Source organism: Salvelinus sp. IW2-2015, linkage group LG15, assembly GCF_002910315.2.
Source record: "Salvelinus sp. IW2-2015 linkage group LG15, ASM291031v2, whole genome shotgun sequence".
In the NCBI taxonomy this organism is placed as follows: domain Eukaryota; kingdom Metazoa; phylum Chordata; class Actinopteri; order Salmoniformes; family Salmonidae; genus Salvelinus; species Salvelinus sp. IW2-2015.
Genome location: NC_036855.1, coordinates 40,257,879 through 40,280,232, shown reverse-complemented (window position 1 = coordinate 40,280,232; position 22,354 = coordinate 40,257,879). Strand labels below are relative to the sequence as shown.

Here is a 22,354-nt window from a genome sequence, read left to right as displayed (position 1 = left end):
ACCCCATTCTGTCTTTCCGTGTTATATTTCTTCCCTACTCTGTTCAATCTGCCCTGGTTTTATTTACATGAGAAAGTGTACTCACACAACACACCAATAAAATCATACAGCAAGGAGATTTTAAATTCCTGTTATTGTCTGAAGATACACATAGTGATGTCACTTCTGGTGCATACAGCATGGCGTATGATGTGATTGACTTAGGCAGACTGTTCTTAAAATGCAACCAAGTCTTTAGAAGTAGAGCACATAGAGACATGTTTCTGAGAAGTCAGGGGAGAGATTCCCTCAGATGGTTGGACACAGAATCCCCTAAGTGTGTGTGTGTGTTTGTGTGTGTGCGTGCATGTGTAAATGTGTGTGTGTATGAGCACGTGTGTTAGTGTGTGTGCTTGTGGGTGTGGGGTTGTTTCCCCCCCTTGCCCCTCTCAGACATTCACGTGTGAATATTTAACGGTGGCGGTCCTTTTATCCTTGTCGTCACGGGAAGCCAACCACGCTTGAAGAGCTTGTACAAGCAAAGTCCTCCTCACCCCACTGATCCAGGGAATGCCAGGGGACACCACCGTGTCTGGGCTGTCTGGAAAACACAATCCCCGCCGTCGCTGTCAGTCTCTTATACAACATTTACACGGCTACAGCACTCACACAGTCATACTTACTTATGTACCACACTCATAGGCCTATGTATGCTATCAGCTACACACAAATACAACACAACACTGTGATATGTGGTTGTCCCACCTAGCTATCTTAAGATGAATGCACTAATTGTAAGTCGCTCTGGATAAGAGCATCTGTTAAATGACTAATGTAAACTCACACATCCCCACTTACTTACATACAACACTCACAATCATGGGTCCATAACCTCCCATACATATGCCCATAGCCTAGTAGACATTGCTGTCAGCTGCATTCACAGACAACACTCACATAGGTCCAGTGGTGTAAAGTACTTAATAACCTTTTGCTGCAGTGAGCTAAATCAGGGTCACACACAGTGATTCTTGGTAGTCTTAAACAAATATACTTTGAAAAAAACGTATACACCTCACACACATTGTTATGGGCTTAATAAAAGTAGACACCTGTACCATGTCAGATTTTGAGTTTGCATCACAATATTACAGTTTATATACAACACAGAAGACTGAAATATAGCAAAACTTGTTTGACATAGAAACACTGGATTTTCTGCCTTTTTTTAACACAATGTTTATTATTTATGAAAAATATTAATAGCATTCCACCCATGAGGCCACTAGTTATTAGACTTCAGGAAAGGTCTATGTAAAAAAATATTTTAAAGTACTACTTAAGTCGTTTTATTGGGTATCGAAAGTATTCAGATCCCTTTGCTTTTTCCACATTTTGTTATGTTACAGCCTTATTCTAAAAAGTATTAAATATTTTTGGGGACTCAGCAATCTACACACAATACCCCATAACGAAGAAGTGAAAACAGGTAAAAAAAATACTGAAATACCTTATTTACATAAGTATTCAGACCCTTTGCTATTAGACTCCAAATTGAGCTCAGGTGCATCCTGTTTCCATTGATCATCCTTGAGATGTTTCTACAACTTGATTGGAGTCCACCTGTGGTAAATTCAATTGATTGTACATGATTTGGAAAGGCACACGCCTGTCTATATAAGGTCCCACAGTTGACAGTGTATGTCAGAGCAAAACCCAAGCCATGAGTTCGAAGGAAGTGTCCGTAGAGTTACGAGAGAGGAGCATTCCTTCCTTGAAGGTCCCCAAGAACACAGTGGCCTCCATCATTCTTTCATGGAAGAAGTTTGGAACCACCAAGCCTCTTCCTAGAACTGGCCAACTGGCCAAACTGAGAAATTGGTGGAGAAGGGCTTTGGTCAGAGAGGTGACCAAGAACCTGATGGTCACTCTGAAAGATCTCTACAGTTCCTCTGTGGAGATGGGAGAACCTTCCAGAAGGACAACCATCTCTGCAGCACTCCACCAATCAGGCCTTTATGTTAGAGTGGTCAGATGGAAGCCACTCCTCAGTAAAAGGCACATGACAGCCGCTTGGAGTTTGCCAAAAGGCACCTAAAGAACTCAGACCATGAGAAACAAGAGTCTGTGGTCTGATGAAACAAAGATTGAACTTTTTGGCTTGAATGCCAAGCGTCACGTCTGGAGGAAACCTGGCACCAACCCTACGGTGAAGCATGGTGGTGGCGGCATCATGCTGTGGGGATGTTCTTCAGTGACTGGGAGAGTAGTCAGGATCGAGGCAAAGATAATCGGAGTAAAGGACAGAGAGAACCTTGATGAAGACCTGCTCAAGAGCGCTCAGAACATCAGACTGGGGCGAAGGTTCACCTTCCAACTGGACAACGACCCTAAGCACACAGCCAAGACAGGACAGGCAGGAGTCGCTTCGGGACAAGTCTCTGAATGTCCTTGTGTGGCCCAGCCAGAGCCCGGATTTGAACCCGATCGAAAATCTCTGGAGAGACCTGAAAATAGCTGTGCAGCAACGCTCCCCATCCAACCTGACTGAGCTTGAGAGGATATACAGAGAAGAATGGGAGAAACTCCTCAAATACAGGTGTTCCAAGCTTGTAGCATCATACCCAAGAAGACTCAAGGCTGTAATACCTGCCAAAGGTGCTTCAACAAAGTACTGAGTAAATGGTCTGAATACTTAAGTAAATGTGTAAGTAAATATTAGTTTTTTATTCTTAATAAATTTGCAAACATTTCTAGAAACCTGTTTTTGCTTTGTCGTTATGGGGTATTGTGTGTGTGGATTGATTTATTGAATCAATTTTGGAATAAGGCTGTAACGCAACAAAATGTGAAAAAAGTCAAGGGATCTGAATACTTTCAGAATGCACTGTATATTTAAAACCAAATACTTAGACTTTTGGGTATGACAATTGGGTACTTTTTCCACCACTGCAAAGGCCTACAATCTAGTGGACTCATTGAACCCAGTAGCTAGCATTGAAGTATTTCCACACTTAAAAGACCAATAAACATTTCCGAAGTCTAAGTCATTGATCTTGAGAGACTTAGCTAAGTCCATAGATATAGGAAAAAATGTATTTCCCCACCACCACTTAAAAAAACTATTTAAAACATTTCCTAAGTTAAGTCATTGCCATAAAGTCCTAAAGCAACAATGCTTTGAAGTGGCCGAAGACTGATTTGTTTTTGCTTTGCTTGGATTGGGATTCCTACTATTTATGAGCGGGATACATAGAGACTGTGTCCCAAATGGCACCCTATTCCCTATATAGTACATTACTTTTGACCAGGGCCATAGGGGCACAGACAGAGAGGATAGGGGAAGTCTTTCACCCACAGCACTTTCAGAATATATTACTCCTGACAAGCAATGTGAAAAAGGACATCTTCATTTTTTGGAGTCTAGCCCATTGCGTGATCCTTGCACAATAAACATTTCATGATTCAGGCTATTGACAACTCACCACTTCGTAAATCTAGTTGGGTTGAAAGCAAAAGACACAGATCCATGATCTGCAAAGTTCTCCCTGGGTTAGCTTTAATTGGCACATTATCTAACCCCTTCTCTCTCTTTCTGTCCCTCATCAGCATGAGTATTGGGACTGGATTGGCTACTTCACACTGAATAGATGAGCGGTGGCGTTTACGAGTGGCTCAGTCACACTGTCACGCCTCTTTTGTTATTGCCTTGCCTTATCCTGGCTGGCATTTCCCCCGAACAAGGCTGAGTGAATTAGGGAGTGGGAGAGAGGAGAATGTAAGGCTTCCGTGTTTCAGTCTCTCTCTTCCCTCTGTCCCTTTTTCTCTCTCTCTCTCTCTGTCTTTCTCATTTCAATTTCAATTCAGTTTCAATTCAATTTCAATTAACTTTCAATTCAATTGCAATTCAATTTCAGTTCAAAGAGGCTGTATTGCCATCAGAAACACGTTTATATTGCCAAAGCAAGTGAAATAAACAATCAGAAATAATCAGTAACCTTACATATTCTCTCTCTCTCAATTCAATTCAATGGGCTTTATTGGCATGGGAAACATACAGTATGGTTACTGTCACGTTCCTGACCTGTTTTCTGTTTATTTTGTATGTGTTAGTCGGTCAGGGCGTGAGTTTGGGTGGGCAGTCTATGTTATGTGTTTCTATGTTGGTTAATGGGTGACCTGATATGGTTCTCAATTAGAGGCAGGTGGTTTACGTTTCCTCTGATTGAGAGCCATATTAAGGTAGGTGGTTTCACATTGTTTGTTGTGGGTGGTTGTCTTCCGTGTCTGTGTATGTTGCGCCACACGGGACTGTTTCGGTTTGTTTGTCCGTGTAAAGGCCGTCATTGTTGTTCTCCTCCTCAGACGAGGAGGAGCATGGATCGGACCAAGAATAAGCAGGCATTGGTGGATTAATCATACTTTTAATGAAAACAGCAAACAAAACACTACAAAACAACAAACGTGACTAACCTTCAACCGTCCTGTGTGGCCCAAACACTGACACAGGAACAAACACCCACAAAACCCCAGTGAAACCCTGGCTGCCTTAGTATGACTCTCAATCAGAACAAACGATACACACCTGTCTCTAATTGAGAATCATACCAGGCCGAACACAAAACCCAACATAGAAATACAAAACATAGACTACCCACCAACACTCACGCCCTGACCAATAAAGACATACAAAACAAAGAGAAACAGTCAGAACGTGACAGAACCCCCCCCTTAAGGTGCGAACTCCGGGCGCACCAGCACAAAGTGCTAGGGAGGGTCTGGGTGGGCGTCTGTCCACGGTGGCGGCTCTGGCGGTGGACGAGGTCCCCACCCCACCATAGTCACTCCCCGCTTCCGTATCCCCCTCCCAATGACCACCCTCCAACTCAACCCACCTAAATAAAGGGGCAGCATCGGATAAGGGGCAGCAGCTCCGGGATAAGGGGCAGCAGCTCCGGGATAAGGGGCAGCAGCTCCGGGATAAGGGGCAGCAGCTCCGGGATAAGGGGCAGCGCTCCGCGATAAGGGCAGCAGCTCCGGGATAAGGGGCAGCAGCTCCGGACTGACTGGCAGCTCCTGACTGTAGGGCAGCTCATGACTGTAGGCAGCTCATGACTGTAGGGCAGCTCATGACTGTCTGACGGCTCCGGCAGATCCTGTCTGGTTGGCGTCTCTGGCAGATCCTGTCTGGTTGGCGTCTCTGGCAGATCCTGTCTGGTTGCGTCTCTGGCAGATCCTGTGCTGGTTGACGGCCCTGGCAGATCCTGACTGACGACTGGCTCTAGCGGCTCCTGACTGACTATCGGCTCTGACGGCTCGGGACAGACGGGCGGCTCTAATGGCTCGGGACAGACGGATGGCTCAGACGGCGCTGGGAGACGGATGGCTCAGACGGCGCTGGGGAGACGGATGGCTCAGACGGCGCTATGGAGACGGATGGCTCAGATGGCGCTTGGCAGACGGGCAGTTCAGGCGCCGCTGGGCAGACGGGCAGTTCAGGCACGCTGGGCAGACGGGCCGTTCAGGCACCGCTGGGCAGACGGCAGACTCTGGCCGGCTGAGACGCACTATAGGCCTGGTGCGTGGTACCGGAACTGGAGGTACCGGGCTGAGGGCACGCACCTCAGGGCGAGTGCGGGGAACAGGAACAGGGCACACTGGACTCTCGTGGCACCTCTAGGCCTGTGCGTGGTACCGGAACTGGAGGTACCGGGCTGAGGGCACGCACTCAGGGCGAGTGCGGGAGAAGAAAACAGTGCGTCCAGGGCTCTGGAGACGCACAGGAGGCTTGGTGCGTGGTGCCGGAACTGGAGGCACTGGGCTGGAGACACGCACCATAGGGAGAGTGCGTGGAAGAGGAACAGGGCTCTGGAGATGCACTGGAAGCCTGGTGCGTGGTGTAGGCACTGGTGGTACTGAGCTGGGGTGGGAAGGTGGCGCCGGATATACCGGACCGTGAAGGAGGACACGTGCTCTTGAGCACCGAGCCTCCCCAACCTTACCAGTTGAATGGTCCCCGTAGCCCTGCCAGTGCGGCGAGGTGGAATAGCCCGCACTGGGCTATGCAGGCGAACCGGGGACACCACCTGTAAGGCTGGTGCCATGTACGCCGGCCCGAGGAGACGTACTGGAGACCAGATACGTTGGGCCGGCTTCATGGCACTCGGCTCGATGCCCAACCTAGCCCTCCCAGTGCGGCAAGGTGGAATAGCCCGCACTGGGCTAAGCACGCGTACTGGGGACACCGTGCGCTTTACCGCATAACACGGTGTCTGACCAGTTCGACGCCTCTTACTCCACGGCAAGCCCGGGGAGTTGGCTCAGGTATCCAACCCGGCTTCCCACACTCCCCTTTATCCCCCCCCAAGAAATTTTGAGCCTCTCGGGCTTCCAGCCTCTCATACGTGCTGCCTCCTCATCCACCGCTCCTGGCTGTGGCTGCCTTCTTCTCCTCCGCGAGCGGCGATTCACACCAACCTTAGCCCAGGGTCCTTCTCCGTTGAATATTTGTTCCCAACTCCATTCCTCTTCTTCCATTGCTTTAGTTCCTTCCTCCGGCTCTCCAATCCGCTCGCTTGTCCTGTTGTGGTGGTGTTTCTGTAAAGGCCGTCATTGTTGTTCTCCCTCCTCAGACGAGATGGAGCATGATCCGACCAAGATGCGGATTGGTGATTAATCATACTTTTAATGAAAACAGCAAACAAGACACTACAAAACAACAAACGTGACTAACCTTCAACCGTCCTGTGTGGCCCAAACACTGACACAGGAACAAACACCCACAAAACCCCAGTGAAACCCTGGCTGCCTTAGTATGACTCTCAATCAGAGACAAACGATACACACCTGTCTCTAATTGAGAATCATACCAGGCCGAACACAAAACCCAACATAGAAATACAAAACATAGACTACCCACCCAACACTCACGCCCTGACCAATAAAGACATACAAAACAAGAGAAAACAGGTCAGGAACGTGACAGTCCGTTCGTTTTGTGTAGTCATTTTTCCTGTTCGTGCGTTCTTCGTTACATGTAGTTCTTACGTCCAGGTCTGTCTACATCGTTTTGTTATTTTGTTTAGTATCAAGTATAGTTCGTTTTTTGTCTTGTTTAAATAAATATAATGTCATTTCACAACGCTGCATTTCACAACCCTGCTCCTCCTCTTCGGATGAAGAGGAGGAGGAAAATCGTTACAGCTACATTGCCAAAAAAGTTAAATAAACAATTAAAAATGAACAGTAAACATTCCACTCAAAAAAGTTTCAAAGGAATATATACATTTAAAATGTCATATTATGGCTATGTACAGTGTTATAACAATGTGCAAATAGTTAAAGTACAAAAAGGAAAATAAATAAACAAAAATATGGGTTGTATTTACAATGGTGTTTGTTCTTCACTGGTTGCCCTTTTCTTGTGGGCGTCGTTCACAAATCTTGCTGCTGTGGTGGCACACTGTGGTAATTCATCCAATAGATATGGGAGTTGATCAAAATGTGATTTGTTTTCAAATTCTTTGTGGGTCTGTGTATGTGTCTTTAATATGGTCATACATTTGGCAGGAGTGGTTAAGAAGTGCAGATCAGTTTTTACATCATGTTGTGAGCAGTGTGCACAACGGCAGACCTGGCTTTCAGGAGAAGACAGGCTATGGCGGCCTCTCTCAATAGCAATGCTCACTGAGTCTGTACATAGTCAAAGCTTTCCTTATTTTGGGGTCAGTCACAGTGGTCAGGAATTCTGCCACTGTGTACTCTCTGTTTAGGGCCAAATAGCATTCCAGTTTGGTCTGTTTATTGGGAAATTCTTTCCAACGTGTCAAATAATTATCTTTTTGTTTTCTCATTTGTGACTCGTTATAGGAAACTAGGCGTATGTCGCTCGTCACTACTTCACAGGAGAGCCATTTAAATGTGAACTTTTTAAAAACTCAAAATGTGTTTCTTTTTGGCAGAAATGCCTTCTGGAACATGTGAACTTTCATGTGCCTTAATAACAAACGTGCATGCCATCTGTAAATATAAAATTGTTACATTACAAGCCTAGTTGGTTTAGCCACAGAAAAAGGAAGCAACCTTCCTGCTAGCCATGATTGGCTGAGATAATGATTGGGCTGGACATGCCGAAAGATGAGTTCGGATTGGTCTGCCATGTAGCTTGCTTCTGTCTTTTTGAGCTGGTCAGTATGTGTAGGTAATCCTTTCTAACGCACTTAAAAAATATAAATATCACGTAGTAGAACTGCATAAGTGTTGCTCTCCACTTTCTGGAGGGCCGAGTTTTAAAATCAGTGGAATTAAGGGCATTCATGGAATCCGTGACGGAGAGGGAGAAGCATCCATCCATGTATATGGGTAAGATAGTCTAGCTAGCTACATTTTTAGATATTACACGTTTCTAATTTTGTCAAAAAGTTGTTTTCATTTCAAGTTAAAGTGTACCGTTAGCTAGCTAATGTTAGCTGGCTGGCTTGCTAGCTAACATTACGTGTATGATCTGTGTAGTAATATTATTTGTAGCTCAGAGCCAGTAACATTGAACCTGGTTGGTTGGTTAGCTACCTGCAGATTCATGCAGGGTAGTGACATCATGAGTTGGGATTATGGTTCATTGTTTAGCTAGCTAGCTAGCTACATGTCTTAACAAAAGACTCCACTATGCAAGTAACCATTTCAGTAGAATGTTCATGATGTCACTGCGACAACTGTTGATAGAAGTAGCTGGTAAATTCACTCTGGCTATCTACTCCGATTTCAGAGCACTCTTGTCTGAGTATGCCAGAGCGCAGAATAACTGACGAATTTATGAATGCTCAACACCCGTTGAATATGTCAGTAAACGTTGGCAAAAAAACTTTATGAAATTGTTGCCAGCAGCACAGTTGCAGTCACCAACACTCTGGATAACATAAAAACAGCCTAACCAGCTCTGCTAGGGTGAGTAAAATGGTCAGAGTGAGCTGTTCTCTCATTTGTGTCTGGAAGTAGCTAGCAAGCTAGCCAACGTTAGCCAGTTAGCTTGGGTGCTTGACTGCTGTTGTTAGTACAGAACGCTCAGATCAACCCTACTCCTCTGCCTCACATGCAAATCCTTAAAGAGATGGGTGGGGCTAAAGCTTAAGAGCGTGTGAACGATGCTGAATGGGTGTAGACAAAGAGCTCAACCAGTAGGTGTACCAAAACATTCTAAAGCCATTTTCTCAAAAGTGAGTATACAACTTTATCAACTTTCAAAGCAAAATTACTTTTCCATTGTTCTTCAACTGTAGTGTATAATATACCATTTTCTAGCTCTGAGTCTCTACTTTTAGCCAATGTAAAAAACACCATTTCAAATGTTGCTACATAAGACAAAATTTAGCCGATCGGTCACATTTGGTTTGATCTAATTGTGTTGCTGTCCTGGGGCTCTGTTCACAAACACAACCAGACACCACAGACCCCAGGACAGCAACACAATTAGATCAAACCAAATGTGACCGACCAGCTCGAAGAGTCCCCTATGCAAGCTGGTCCTGGGGCTCTGTGGGGTCTGGTTGTGTTTGTGAACAGAGCTTGCTTGGGGGACTCTTATCTAAGTTAATCTCTCTGTAGGTGATGGCTTTGTTATGGAAGGTTTGGGAATCGCTTCACTTTAGGTAATTGTAGAATTCTCTTTTCTGGATTTTGATAATTAACGGGTATCAGCCTAATTCTGCTCTACATGCATTATTTGGTGTTTTACTTTGTACACAAAGGATGCTTTTGCAGAATTCTGCATGCAGTCTCAATTTGGTGTTTGTCCCAATTTGTGAATTATTGGTTAGTGAGCGGACCCCAGACCTCACAACCATAAAGGGCAATGGGTTCTATAACTGATTAAATTATTTTTTGTCAGATCCTAATTGAGATGTCTAATTGTATGTTCCTTTTGATGGCGTAAAAGGCCCTTCTTGCCTTGTACCTCAGATCGTTCACAGCTTTGTGGAAGTGGTGCTGATTTTTAGGCCGAGGTAGGTATCGTTTTTTTGTGTGCTCTAGGGCAACGGTATCTTGATGGAATTTGTATTTGTGGTCCTGGCAACTGGACTTTTTTTGGAACGCCATTATTTTTGTCTCACTGAGAATTACTGTCAGGGCCCAGGTCTGACAGAATCTGTGCAGAAGATCTAGGTGCTGCTGTAGGCCTTCCTTGGTTGGGGACAGAAGCACTAGATCATCAGTAAACGGTAAACATTTGACTTCAGATTCTAGTAGGGTGGTCTCGCTCTCTCGCTCTTGTTCTGTGTGTGTGCGTGTGCGCGCTCGTGTGTGTGTGTGTGTGTGTGTCCGTGCATGTGTGTGTGTTAAGTGCGTGCGTGTGCCTGTGTGTTTGTGGAATTTCTGAAGTCCCTACCACATGGAGAAGACTTTCTGTTCAATCCATTTGGTTTGATGGAAGGGTTGGTTGATTGGATATGTAAATGTCTAGCCAGATCGGAAATTGACTTGGACTGAAGAATTTGGAATGCAAAATACCTGATTTACATCATGGGCATCTTTCAATTCAAATTCAAATCTCTAGTACTCTCTCTACCTTGCAACTCTGTCTCCTTCTCCATGTTATCTCCCCTCTCTGCCTTTCTCTTTCTCCCTCTCTTTATCCCTTCATCTTCCACATTTTTTCTCTCACTCACTGTCTTTGTCTTAGTTTATTTCTCCCTCTCTCTACATCCTTCCCTGGCGCAGGTTTTTACTGTGTTGGGAATGGCTGGATAGGGCCTTCGCTGGATCTGGAGCTGCACTGTAGCTGGTAAGATTGAGAAGGAGGGAGAGAGAAGGAGGGAGAGTGAAGGAGGGAGAGTGAAGGGAGAGAGAAGGAGGGAGAGAGAAGGAGGGAGAGGATGGGGCGACGGTCTGTCTGATTCCAGGGCCAAGGGAGTTTTAATACAAACCAGAGCAAGTTGGGGCTGAGGCCAAAGCACAGGTAACGTTTTAAGGACAGGAATCATTACATTTCTTTCCTTTAAGGTGGTGGCTGCGAATATGGAGTTTTCGCCCATGGCCCATCCAGAACCCTCTTTCTCAAAGCTAAGGATCTGAATCACGTTCTGCGCTTTTGTTATTTTATGCACACAATCACATTTCTTCTCACCGTCTTCTGAACACTCAACCAATTTTAATGATATGATGATGTAGACTATGTCTCTGCCTCATACAGGTGGATTAAAAACCCAGTGGCGATTTAAACAAACATTCCAAATATATATATATATATACAGTACTAGTCAAAATTTGAACACCTACTCATTCAAGGGTTTTTCTTCATTTGTACTATTTTCTACATTGTAGAATAATAGTGAAGATATCAAAACTATGAAATAACACATATGGAATTATGTAGTAACCAAAAAAGTGTAACCAAAAAAGCACAAGCAAGACGCAGTCTACACCACAGGAGGTTGGTGGCACGTTGATTGGGGAGGATGGGCTCATGGTAACGGCTGAAAGGGAATAAGTGTAATGGTACCAAATACATCAAACACAGTTTCCATGTTTGATGAGCCATCCTCCCCTCAGCAGCCTCCACTGGTCTACACATTGCATTGGGGCAAAACTATCAGTGTTTTGTGTGATTTAGATCATTTTTATAGTTGTGCTGCCAAATAGTCAGAGTTTCTGAAATAATAACACTACCACTTTGACTGCCTACCTGCCTCCCAATAGCCAACGTTTGCACATTAAATCGCTTTTGACTGCCTGTCTGTGTCTTGTCTAGTTTGATATTCTGCTGCTTTCCTAAATAGCTGCATGCAAGCAAACTCCCCTCCTAAAAAATGACCGCTAGACTGCCTGTTGTGTCGCGCTTATGTTGCAATACATTACAGTTTAAACAGACAAAGAACTATGTCTGTTCAAACTGTCTTTCGTGCACAAGCGGCAGCAGAGTCATGGGGTGGGCACTGAGCCAAAGCTGAAAGTGCTCAGAGGGGAAAGCAGTAGCGCGGCACATGAGCAGAAATCTCTGTATCTATAGCTATGAAAATTTTGTTTCCAGAAGATCCGGAACCGCAGCCACTCCGTTACTTTAAAACTGGCTTCGCAGCACAGATCTGATGTAGAGTGGTTAGCGATGTGTGTGTGTGTGTGTGTGTGTGTGCGGGGGGGGGGTCTGAGAATGTGAGGGTGTATGTGGGATTTGGACAAGAGAAGCAGGTGGAATGGGGGTGGACTTACGAGGAGCGAGGGGGGAATCGTAAACCGTGCTCCCATCCCATTGTTGGCTTTCCCCCATACTGATTTAGTTGAAAGGGGTCTGTGGCTCCATGGCAGTGTGCATTGAGGGTCTCTAATAGCCCTCACATTTCATCTTTATAGCCGTCAGTAAAACAGCCCAGTGAAAACAGGGAGAGATGGGGTTATATGGGGCAGAGGGAAATGTCATATTAATTACAGAAAAGGAGAGAAAAGCCACATTAAATGTCAAGAGAACTCGTGTCTCTCCGGAGAGAGACAAAGTTAGATTCGACCTCGCACAACGCATTTCAAATACTGACACTGACTGGCACCAGGAATGTAAGAGCATACTGTTACAGCAAAGTGCCCTCAGTTTTCAGGTGAAGACAGACGTCACTTCATTAATAAATTAAATGTAAATTAAACCAAATTAAAGGGGAGTTTTGTACATAGCCTACACACAGCTTTAACCTTTATTACGCCAGGTTGCCCCAAGTTGTCAGAAGACCTCTTGTTGAAGAGAGACATGGCCTGATCTGGTGTTGTGCTGTTGCCACTGGTGTAACGTAGTTTCTCTGGACCCCCCCTGCAAGGCAGGACGGAGTTTCCCCCCCAAATTTTTTTTTATTGAATGTGACAGCCAGACAGCCACTCACATTACCGATCGCTGTCCATGGTGCTGAAATCGTTGCCTTGACCGCGGCATTTGTTCACCGATATCCCCTTACACTTTCAATCAGTGGAATTGTTTCTTTTTCAAGGCCTGAGGCCTTTTTCAGTCATATTCCTGAATCCCAAGAAACAAATACTTAGCTTTCTAGTAAATATGGAAATTAAAATGGGTTACTGGGGTTACTGTCAAGATGATTTATTAAATGAATAAAGAAAATAGACATTGATGATAGGCGCATGGGCCCCCAGAGCTTGTGCCCCCCTCCTTTTACCTTTACCAGGGCCCATAAGGCTTCCGTCAAAAATAGTTCACTAAATAGGGAATACTGTAGGTTGTCATTTGGGACACAGCCCATTAATGTGTTGGTGTAATGTGTGCGATGGTTCAGTGGGAGGTTGACTGGTTTTAACACCTGTTTCCTGGTTATTAGTATGCAGGTTTGCAGACAGTGTGTACGTTATGGGTGTTCAGTGTAGTGTAGTATAGGCCCATAGCTTTCTTCTATAAGGCTGATAATGGCCATGTTGTCATTTACTGTGAGGTGAATGAGATCAAGGAGATGTGGTCAGTCTCCTACATCTTTAGAGAGTATACAGAATAAGCTCGATGCACACGGAGTGGCCTTATCGGAGCTGGAGCGCGGTGCTACAGGCCACAGCACTTGCATTGGCGAGTTAGAGGCTAGCGTTGGCTCATTAACAACTAAGGGTAGCATACCTCGACAATAGATCGAGCCAGACCCTTTTATTGCATTATTTTGGGGTTTCCTTACCCACAATACAATTGACCGAAAATGAATAAGGATGTAATTGCCTTCGTCACTTTGTTAGCGAAACGATTCATTTTACTTAGATGAAAATCCTCTGCACCCCCTTCCCATGCTCTTTGGATTAAATCCGTTTTGAATTGCAAATTCTATGCAATGTGGGCTCCCTTCTTTTCTTATGTTAAGCAACTACATTTCCCTGCAGTTCCAGAGTGATGTATATTTATATATTGGTGATGTAAGAGGCCTGGTATGTGTATACACAACATCTCGGATGTTAAGGACTGTATCTGTGCTAGTTGACCTGTAACAACTGTATCAAAATATATTTTTTTATTTTATTTTTTTGTCTCTCTCTTTGTTTTGCTGTATTGTTGTCTTTGATGTGTTGTTTTATATTACTACCAAATAACTTACAAGTGCAATTATTTTGTAAATGCTGGTGTTGAAAATCAATAAACAAAGTTWAAAAAAAAATATATATATATATTTTTATTGTGGCATTGTGTAGTGTGACAAAACTGCACATTTTAGAGTGGCCTATTAATGTCTCCAGCACAAGGGGCACCTATGTAATGATCATACTGTTTAATCAGATTATTGATATGATACACACCAATCAGGTTATTGAATCAGATTATTGATACACATCTGTCAGGTGGATGGATTATCTTGGGAAAGGAGAAATTCTCACTAGCAGGGATATAAACACATTTCTGCACAAAATATGAGCAAAATAAGCTTTTTGTGGGTATGTAACATTTGTAGGATCTTTTATTTCAGCTCATGAAACATGGGACCAACAGTTTACATGTTGCAGCATTTATATTTTTGTTCAGTGTATGTTTGTGCATTCGGAAAGTTTTCAGACCCCTAGACTTTTTCCACATTTTGTTATGCTACACCCTTATACATTTTTTTTCCATCAGTCTACACACAACAGCCTATAATGACAAAGCGAAAACAGGTTTTTAGACATTTTTGCAAAAGTTTAAAAAATTTAAAAACAGATATACCTTACCTTTACATAAGTATTCAGACCATTTGCTATGGAACTCGAAAATGAGCTCAGGTGCATCCTGTTTCCATTGATCATCCTTGAGATGTTTCTACAACTTGATTGGAGTCCATCTGTGGTCAATTCAATTGATTGAACATGATTTGGAAATGTATACACCTGTCTGTATAAGGTCCCACAGTTGACAGTGCATGTCAGAGCAAAAACCAAGCCATGAAATCGATGCAATTATCCGTAGCTCCGAGACAGGATTGTGTCGAGGGACAGATCTGGGGAGGGATACCAAAACATTTCTGCAGCATTGAATGTCCCCAGTAACACAGTGGCATCCATCATTTCTTAAATGGAAGAAGTTTGGAACCACCAGCTCTTCCTAGAGCTGGCCGCCCGGCAAATCTGAGCAATCGGGGGAGAAGGGCCTTGGTCAGGGAGGTGACCAAGAACCCGATGGTCACACTGACAGAGCTCTAGAGTTCCTCTGTGGAGATGGAAGAACCTTCCAGAAGGACAGCCATCTCTGCAGCACACCACCAATCAGGCCTTTATGGTAGTGGCCAGACAGAAGCCACTCCTCAGTAAAAGGCACATGACAGCCGCTTGGAGTTTGCCAAAAGGCACCTAAAGAACTCTCAGACCATGAGAAACAAGATTCTGTGGTCTGATGAAACAAAGATTAAACTCTTTGGCTTGAATGCCAAGCGTCACATCTGGAGGAAACCTGGCACCATCCCTACAGTGAAGCATGGTGGTGGCAGCATCATGCTGTGGGGATGTTTTTCAGTGACTGGGAGACTAGTCAGGACGGAGGCAAAGATGAGCGGCGCAAAGGACAGAGAGAACCTTGATGAAAACCTGCTCCAGAGCGCTCAGGACATCAGACTGGAGCGAAGGTTCACCTTCCAACAGGACAATGACCCTAAGCACACAGCCAAGACAACACAGGAGTGGCTTCGGGACAAGTCTCTGAATGTCATTGAGTGGCCAGCCAGAGTCCGGACTTGAACCCGATCAAACATCTCTTGAGAGACCTGAAAATAGCTGTGTAGCGACACTTGTAGCGTCATACCCAAGAAGATTTTAGGCTGTAATCGCTGCCAAAGGTTCTGCAACAAAGTACTGAGTAAAGGTGATATTTCCGTTTTTATTTTTTATAATTTAGCAAAAATAAAAAACTGTTTTTGCTTTGTCATTATAGGGTATTGTGTGTAGATTGAGGAGGGGAAAAAAACGATTTAATACATTTTAGAATAAGGCTGTAACGTAACAAAATGTGAAAAAAGTCAAGGGGTCTAAATACTTTCCGAATGCACTGTATAGGCTAGCACAGTGTTCAACATACAGTACATGAACAAAAGTATGTGGACATCTGCTCGTCGAACATCTCATTCCAAATTAATATGGAGTCGGTCCCCCCTTTGCTGCTATAACAGCCTCCACTCTTCTGGGAATGCTTTCTACTAGATGTTGGAACATTGCTACGGGGACTTGCTTCCATTCAGCCACAAGCATTAGTGAGGTTGAGTGATTAGGCCTGGCTCGCAGTTCGCGTTCCAATTCATCCCAAAGGTGTTCGATGGTGTTGCGGTCAGGGCTCTGTGTCAAGTTCCCAGTCAAGTTCTTACACACCGATCTCGACAAACCATTTTTGGATGGACCTCGCTTTGTGCATGGGGGCATTGTCATGCTGAAACAGGAAAGGGCCTTCCCCAAACTGTTGCCACAAAGTTGGAAGCACAGAATCGTCTAGAATGTCATTGTATCCTGTAGATACCCTTTAATTCAACTAGGCACATGTAATTGCAGAGTTTGGTAAACAAATTGCCACTGGATTGATGCAAATTATCATGATATCAATATACCAGGTAGGCATAAGTAACTTTGTAGGTAATTTTTGGGAAAGCCTTTCCATCTACCAGAAGACGGTTATCATTATAAGAAGGGACGTCAAACATTCAGCCTGCTGCACAAACCCTTTGGACGCTCTAATAATAATAATAATAAATAATTGATTATATTTATATAGCGCTTTTCTACCAACTGAGGTATTCAAAGTGCTTTGCATAGTAGGGGGAGACTCACCTTATCCACCACAAATGTGCGGCACCCACCTGGATGATGCACGGCAACCATTTTTGTGACAGGATGTTCACCACACATCAGCTATCAGGTGGAGAGGTGAGGAGTGATATATGCCAATTAGGAATGAGGGAGATGATTAGGTGGCCATGATGCAATGTTGGGTTGGGAATTTAGCCATGACACCGGGGTGAACACCCCTACTCTTACAATAAGTGCCATGGGGATTTTTTATGACCACAGTCAGAGATGACCACAGAGAGCTCTAGTCTAGAGCGCCAGGAGAAATTGTGCTTAGGAGCATTTTTAAACTCTCTCCATTGCTAAAGTAGGAAGAAATAGAAGTAATTGCTGTAAAAATGTTTGAGTGTGCTATGTTTACTATCATCATATATTAAAATATATAATTATTTTGACATATTTCATTGTTATATTACGCTAATTTCCTATGGTGGACAAAACGTGTTACATTTCACAAGCTTGCAATTTCATTTTGTGGAATTACATCAGATTGGGGATGTGTATAGTCCGTCAGCCAGGACTCAAATTGAAATGGCACAGACAATTTGTGGCACTCTCTGCATAAATGTCGCTGGCCACAAACTAATACACGGATTTGACTGTTAAGCTATCACTCAAACGAAAGCCAACCCCTGCCACTGTTTAGAACTCTCTCTCTCTCTCTCTCTCTCTCTCTCCTGTCACGTACCGTGCCGCCGTCCGGGTCGTTCCGTCGTCCCGTGCGCCGTTTCGTCTCCTCCTCCCTCCCTCCTCCCTCCCTCCCTCCTTCCCTCCCTCCTCTCTTCTCCTCTGTCTGTCTCTGTGCTCTCGGGAGGGAAATTGACGTCAGCCTCTGATCCTCTCCTGACTTCAAAAACTAAACTAACAAGCCTCTCACAGTCATTTTCCGAAGGGTTTTTCAGCTATCGTATTTTCTCTGTGGCTTCAGTGAGTGGCCACAATACTGCGCTAATACAAGTCTAAAATCTTCAGCATTTGGCTTTAGTCGAGTCCAGATGTGTGGGGTTTGCAGCTGTGGGGCCCTTCTATTGGTTCAATGCAACAGGCAAGCTCAAACAAGCACAGTATTGGAAATTTATTTCAATAAGTGTTTGGAACCCAGCTCGAACCGCAGGCTAGTGGCTTGCTAATGCATGGAGTCCTGGTGAACAGACCGACCGCCTCACACAGAAAAGCATGTTATTTCCAGCCCAGCTCTGTTGCTGCTCAGCACTGCAGGTTTTCTCCCTCTGATGTTGACGATTCAGAGCTTTTTATGGCTTACGCCGTGCCAGATATTTTTAAGTTTATCATACATATTTATGATTAGGGTTACTTGGAAAATGGTTATTAAAGAAAAGTTCTTTGAACAGCGGCAGCAGCGGGGAAAGCTGTTTTTCTCTGTTTTCAGATGTAAGCCACACTGGCCCAGTTAACACTGCCTAGCAGCTAGCTAAAACAGAGGAGTTAAACACAGACAGCAAACACAGTAAACCCCCCTCCTTCCTGCCAGCCCCCACACTAACACCACACACACACACACAAAACCCACACCCACACACACACCAAATCCATACGCCCCTAGAGCTACTATATCAAAGCCAGAACATCTCCACTTAGGCAGCGGTCTTTCTCTGTACTAACAGGTTAAAATGATGGATTCTCTCTCCCTACCACAGCCCATTCTCCACCTGTCCTCTCCATCCTCCATGTCCCCTCTCTCCTCCACACCTCGAGGTTGGGGATAATGCCTCTCCTCTTTCATGTGGGTTTACCCATTCATTCACCCCTCTCCCCACCTCCATCCACTCCCTCCCTCCATCGCAGAGGGCTCAGGGCCAGAGACAGGGACAGAAAACGGATCGTTTGTTGATCAAAGCTATTGGTTGTGTGTGTGTGTCTAAGCAAGTGATGTGTGTGTTCAGGATGATGCCCTCCTGAGGCTGTGATTAGGTTAATTAGATTATTGACTATAGGTGATGGATAACCTCATATCTAATAGAGCAGTTTGACAGGTCCAATCTGTGTTTGTGTGTTTTTGTGAGTGCATAGTAGTGTGTGTTTGTGTGCGCTTATGTGTGAGTTTTTCTATTTGCGTGCATGTGCGTTTGTAAATTTGCGTGTAGTGTGTGTTTGTTCCCTAGAGATTTGAACCTAGCTACCTCTATCTTTACCGTCATGATAGTATCCCCTCCCCCCAGACAAACAGGTGTCAGCGCCAACAGCTCCAGAGACTGGGTGTATTACCATAGAGATAATGGAGAAGATCAGGCTAGAGCACATGTCACACTCATTCCACGGAGGGTCGAGTGTCTGCATGTTTTCGCTCCTCCCTTGTACTTGATTGATGAATTCAGGTCGCTAATTAGTAAGGAACTCCCCTCACCTGGTTGTCTTTGGCTTAATTGAAAGGAAACACTAAACACCTGCAGACACTAGGCCCTCCATGGAATGAGTTTCACAACCCTGGACTAGAGTGTCCCAATCCGAGTGGAAAACAAGTGCTGTGTTTCCTGTGTGTGTGGCAGGCTGCACTTTAAACTAAATTTACATGGAAATAATGGAAATGAAAACAATTCCAGGGTTTCATATTTAGGGTATGAGATACGATAAATAATATATGGCTGCATAGTCAGATAGAGTGCTAAATGGCACCTTATTACCTACATAGTGAACTACTTTTGAACCGGGTCAAAAGTAGTGCACTATATAGGGAATAGGTTGCCATTTGGAAGACGACTCCACGGTTAGGAGGAAGAGAGGGATTATTTTCTCCTAACGGAGGGAGAGAAAAAAAAGATCCAAATGTCCACAGTACATAACTCGACTTCATCCCCATCCCTAGGTTAAAGCTTCCCCTTACGAACAAAAACATTTCACTGTTCCTAAAACGACATCTTGCTCAAAAAAACTTTTTCTGCCCTGTGAAAGGAGAGGAAGAGACCCTGGAAAGTGTTTTTGATAGGAGAAGAAAAGGAATGGAAAGGCCCTTCAGAATTCCCCCCACAATAGGGCTGAAATGGGATAGCTGAGGCCCCGGGCTTTTTTTACAATGAAGAACGTCAAAAGAGAATAGAAAAGAAGAGAATAGAAAAGAAGAGAATAGAAAAGAAGAGAATAGAAAAGAAGAGAAGAGAAAAGAAGAGAATAGTAAAAAAGAGAATAGTAAATAAGAGAATAGAAAAGAAGAGAATAGTAAAAAAGAGAATAGTAAAAAAGAGAATAGTAAAAAAGAGAATAGTAAAAAAGAGAATAGTAAAAAAGAGAATAGAAAAGAAGAGAAGAGAATAGAAGAGAAGAGAATAGAAAAGAAAAGAATAGAAAAGAAAAGAAGAGAATAGAAGAGAACAGGTCCCGGGCAATTACAGTCAGAGCTGAGAAAAGGACAACAGTAATGCTCCTAAAGAAGCTCCTTCCTCAATTGACCTAGGATGTTTTTTGTTGTTGTTGCCCTGTGCACCTTATTGAAAAAAAGGCTCCATACTAGGCTTTGGTGGTATACCGTACAGTATATACTGTATACCTGGGTATCTGGAAATAGCCACGGGATGGTTTTTCATTACCGTCAATATCGTTGAAACAATTTCGTTGACGTTCATTTTATACATTTGAATATTTGTAGCTACTTAAGTTAAATACCTGCAGTCAACTTGTGCAATACGCTAGGAGATAAAGAAGATTGCGTTCTTCATTTCACCTGTCACATATTTTTTAATTATACAACTTACCGGTAGTCCCCAGGCACTTGGTGTTTGTTTACAAGCACACAACAATGAGAGACCGGAGTCTTGTGAGTCACTCACTGTTGTGCAGCATTCGCAAGGTATCTTATATCTATTAAGTAACATTTCAAAAAATTTGCTAAATGCCGTGCGTTTGCGCATTTGGTTTGCTAATTTAGTAGCGAATTAGCTATCTAGCTAAGTGGTTAGCTTCTTCCAAAATCTAGCTTCGCTTGGTAACAGCAGAGAATCCCCTCCTGGATCATGAGCCTTGCCGTCTAATATTTGTTTTGTGCGTGCAACAAACTGTAAGTAGCATTTATATAACTTTATAAGCTGGGATGTCTGTCCTGTACAGACACTGCATAACATGTTGGCAATGAGCTCGTTAGCATTTAGTTAGCATTCTCTATGGGATTTGAGATGTACTTGTTAGCTTTGCTAACCTTCGGATTACAGAGGATCAATGGGGTTTGAAAATAGCGCCCCTTGTGTTCAGTGCCGGTATTACCGAATATCCCGGCGCAAGGTCGGTACAAAGGTATTACAATCTGGATACCACCCAAGCCTATTCCACACACTGGGATATGTGCTCCAAAGGGTGTCTATGTAGCTGTTTATTATGTAATTAACCGTTTATAACCTTCTTATAAACCCTTTTCAAACTCTTCATTAAACCCCTTATAAAGGGTAAGTGAAGTAGTAAAATTAATTGAACAAAGCACACAGAGAGTATAGACAGTTCACAGAAACTAACAGTTGCTCAAAGGCCCTGTCTGGATGTGTGTATGTTCTCCCTCCCTTCCCGTCAGTGAAACCAAAACAGCCAAAGTGCCACGGGGGCCAAAAGGGGCCAGGCTGTCAGGTTTGAAGGGTTAAAAGTGCAGAGTGGCGGTTCAAAGGACCGTGGCTCCTTTAGACAAAAGACCCTGCTCCATTCTCGCCCCAGGACAGTTCTCTGTCTCAACCAGAACAAAGACCCCACGTTCCTTTAGGCCACTGTCTGCCTGTCTGAGAGCCCACTGTCTAGGCCGGGGTCTGCTGGACATGCATGGTCAGGCCACTGAGGACCAGAACACAAGCTAACATAACAAACAGAGCAAAGCGACTAGCTAGCGCCTAGTGGGGGTGTTGCAGTAGGGAGATGATAATTTGCACCACAGACAGACACAATCTCAAAATCGACTCTCCTGCACGGCAGGCAGCCCTCTGATATTTTATTCAATATTCAGTTTCCAGTTTTTGGTCGATAACCTCTTTTTATTTCTGTTTTCTCCCCCTTATTTCCCCTCCTTCTCCCTCTTCTCTCTTCATCCCTCCTTCCAGGAACCCTGATGGCGACGTCCAGCCGTGGTGTTACATCGCTGACCATGAAGAAGGAATCTACTGGAGATACTGTGACATCTCCACCTGTCAGAGTAAGTGGCTGTGTGTGTGTGTGTGTGTCTTTTTCTGTGTGTGTGCATGCTTGTGTGGTGTGTGTGTGTGTGTGTCTGTGTGCATTCGTGCCTGAACGCATGAGTGTGTCTGTGTATCAGAGTCATGGAGTCAACGCCCTGTGTTCCCGTATTACACCCTGGCTGACCTGAAGCCCGGAGGCCCTGTACCATTTGCATGATCGTCTGTTCATCTCCCGGTCTCTCGTTCGGACAGATAGATACAGTAGTTATGAAAATGTTTATAGGTCGTCAGCAGGGTTTCACTGAGCTATTATCATCCTGAAGAATGTGCCTAATTGCCTCTCATCACCAGCTCTGCTATGTCTGGGCCTGTCTGTTCGATATGAACTGTCAGTCAGTCAGTCAGTCACGCTGTGTGTGTTTCACTACTTACCGTATGTGGGTGTGTTACTGTGTGTGCATGTGATTTGTCTGTGTATACATACATGTTTGCGAGTATTTGTGTGCATGTTAACACAT

At 44.2% G+C, this 22,354-nt stretch overlaps 1 protein-coding gene across 2 annotated transcripts in view; it reads left to right on the top strand.

The window, feature by feature from the left end:
- The window catches only part of kremen1 (kringle containing transmembrane protein 1), a 130,971-nt gene that overhangs the window by 52,372 nt on the left and 56,245 nt on the right, over positions 1-22,354 (top strand). For both annotated transcript variants that reach the window (XM_024003211.2, XM_024003210.2), the window contains exon 3: positions 21,762-21,853. In XM_024003211.2, the coding sequence (XP_023858979.1) occupies positions 21,762-21,853 (92 nt within the window). The remainder of the gene's footprint in view (positions 1-21,761; positions 21,854-22,354) is intronic.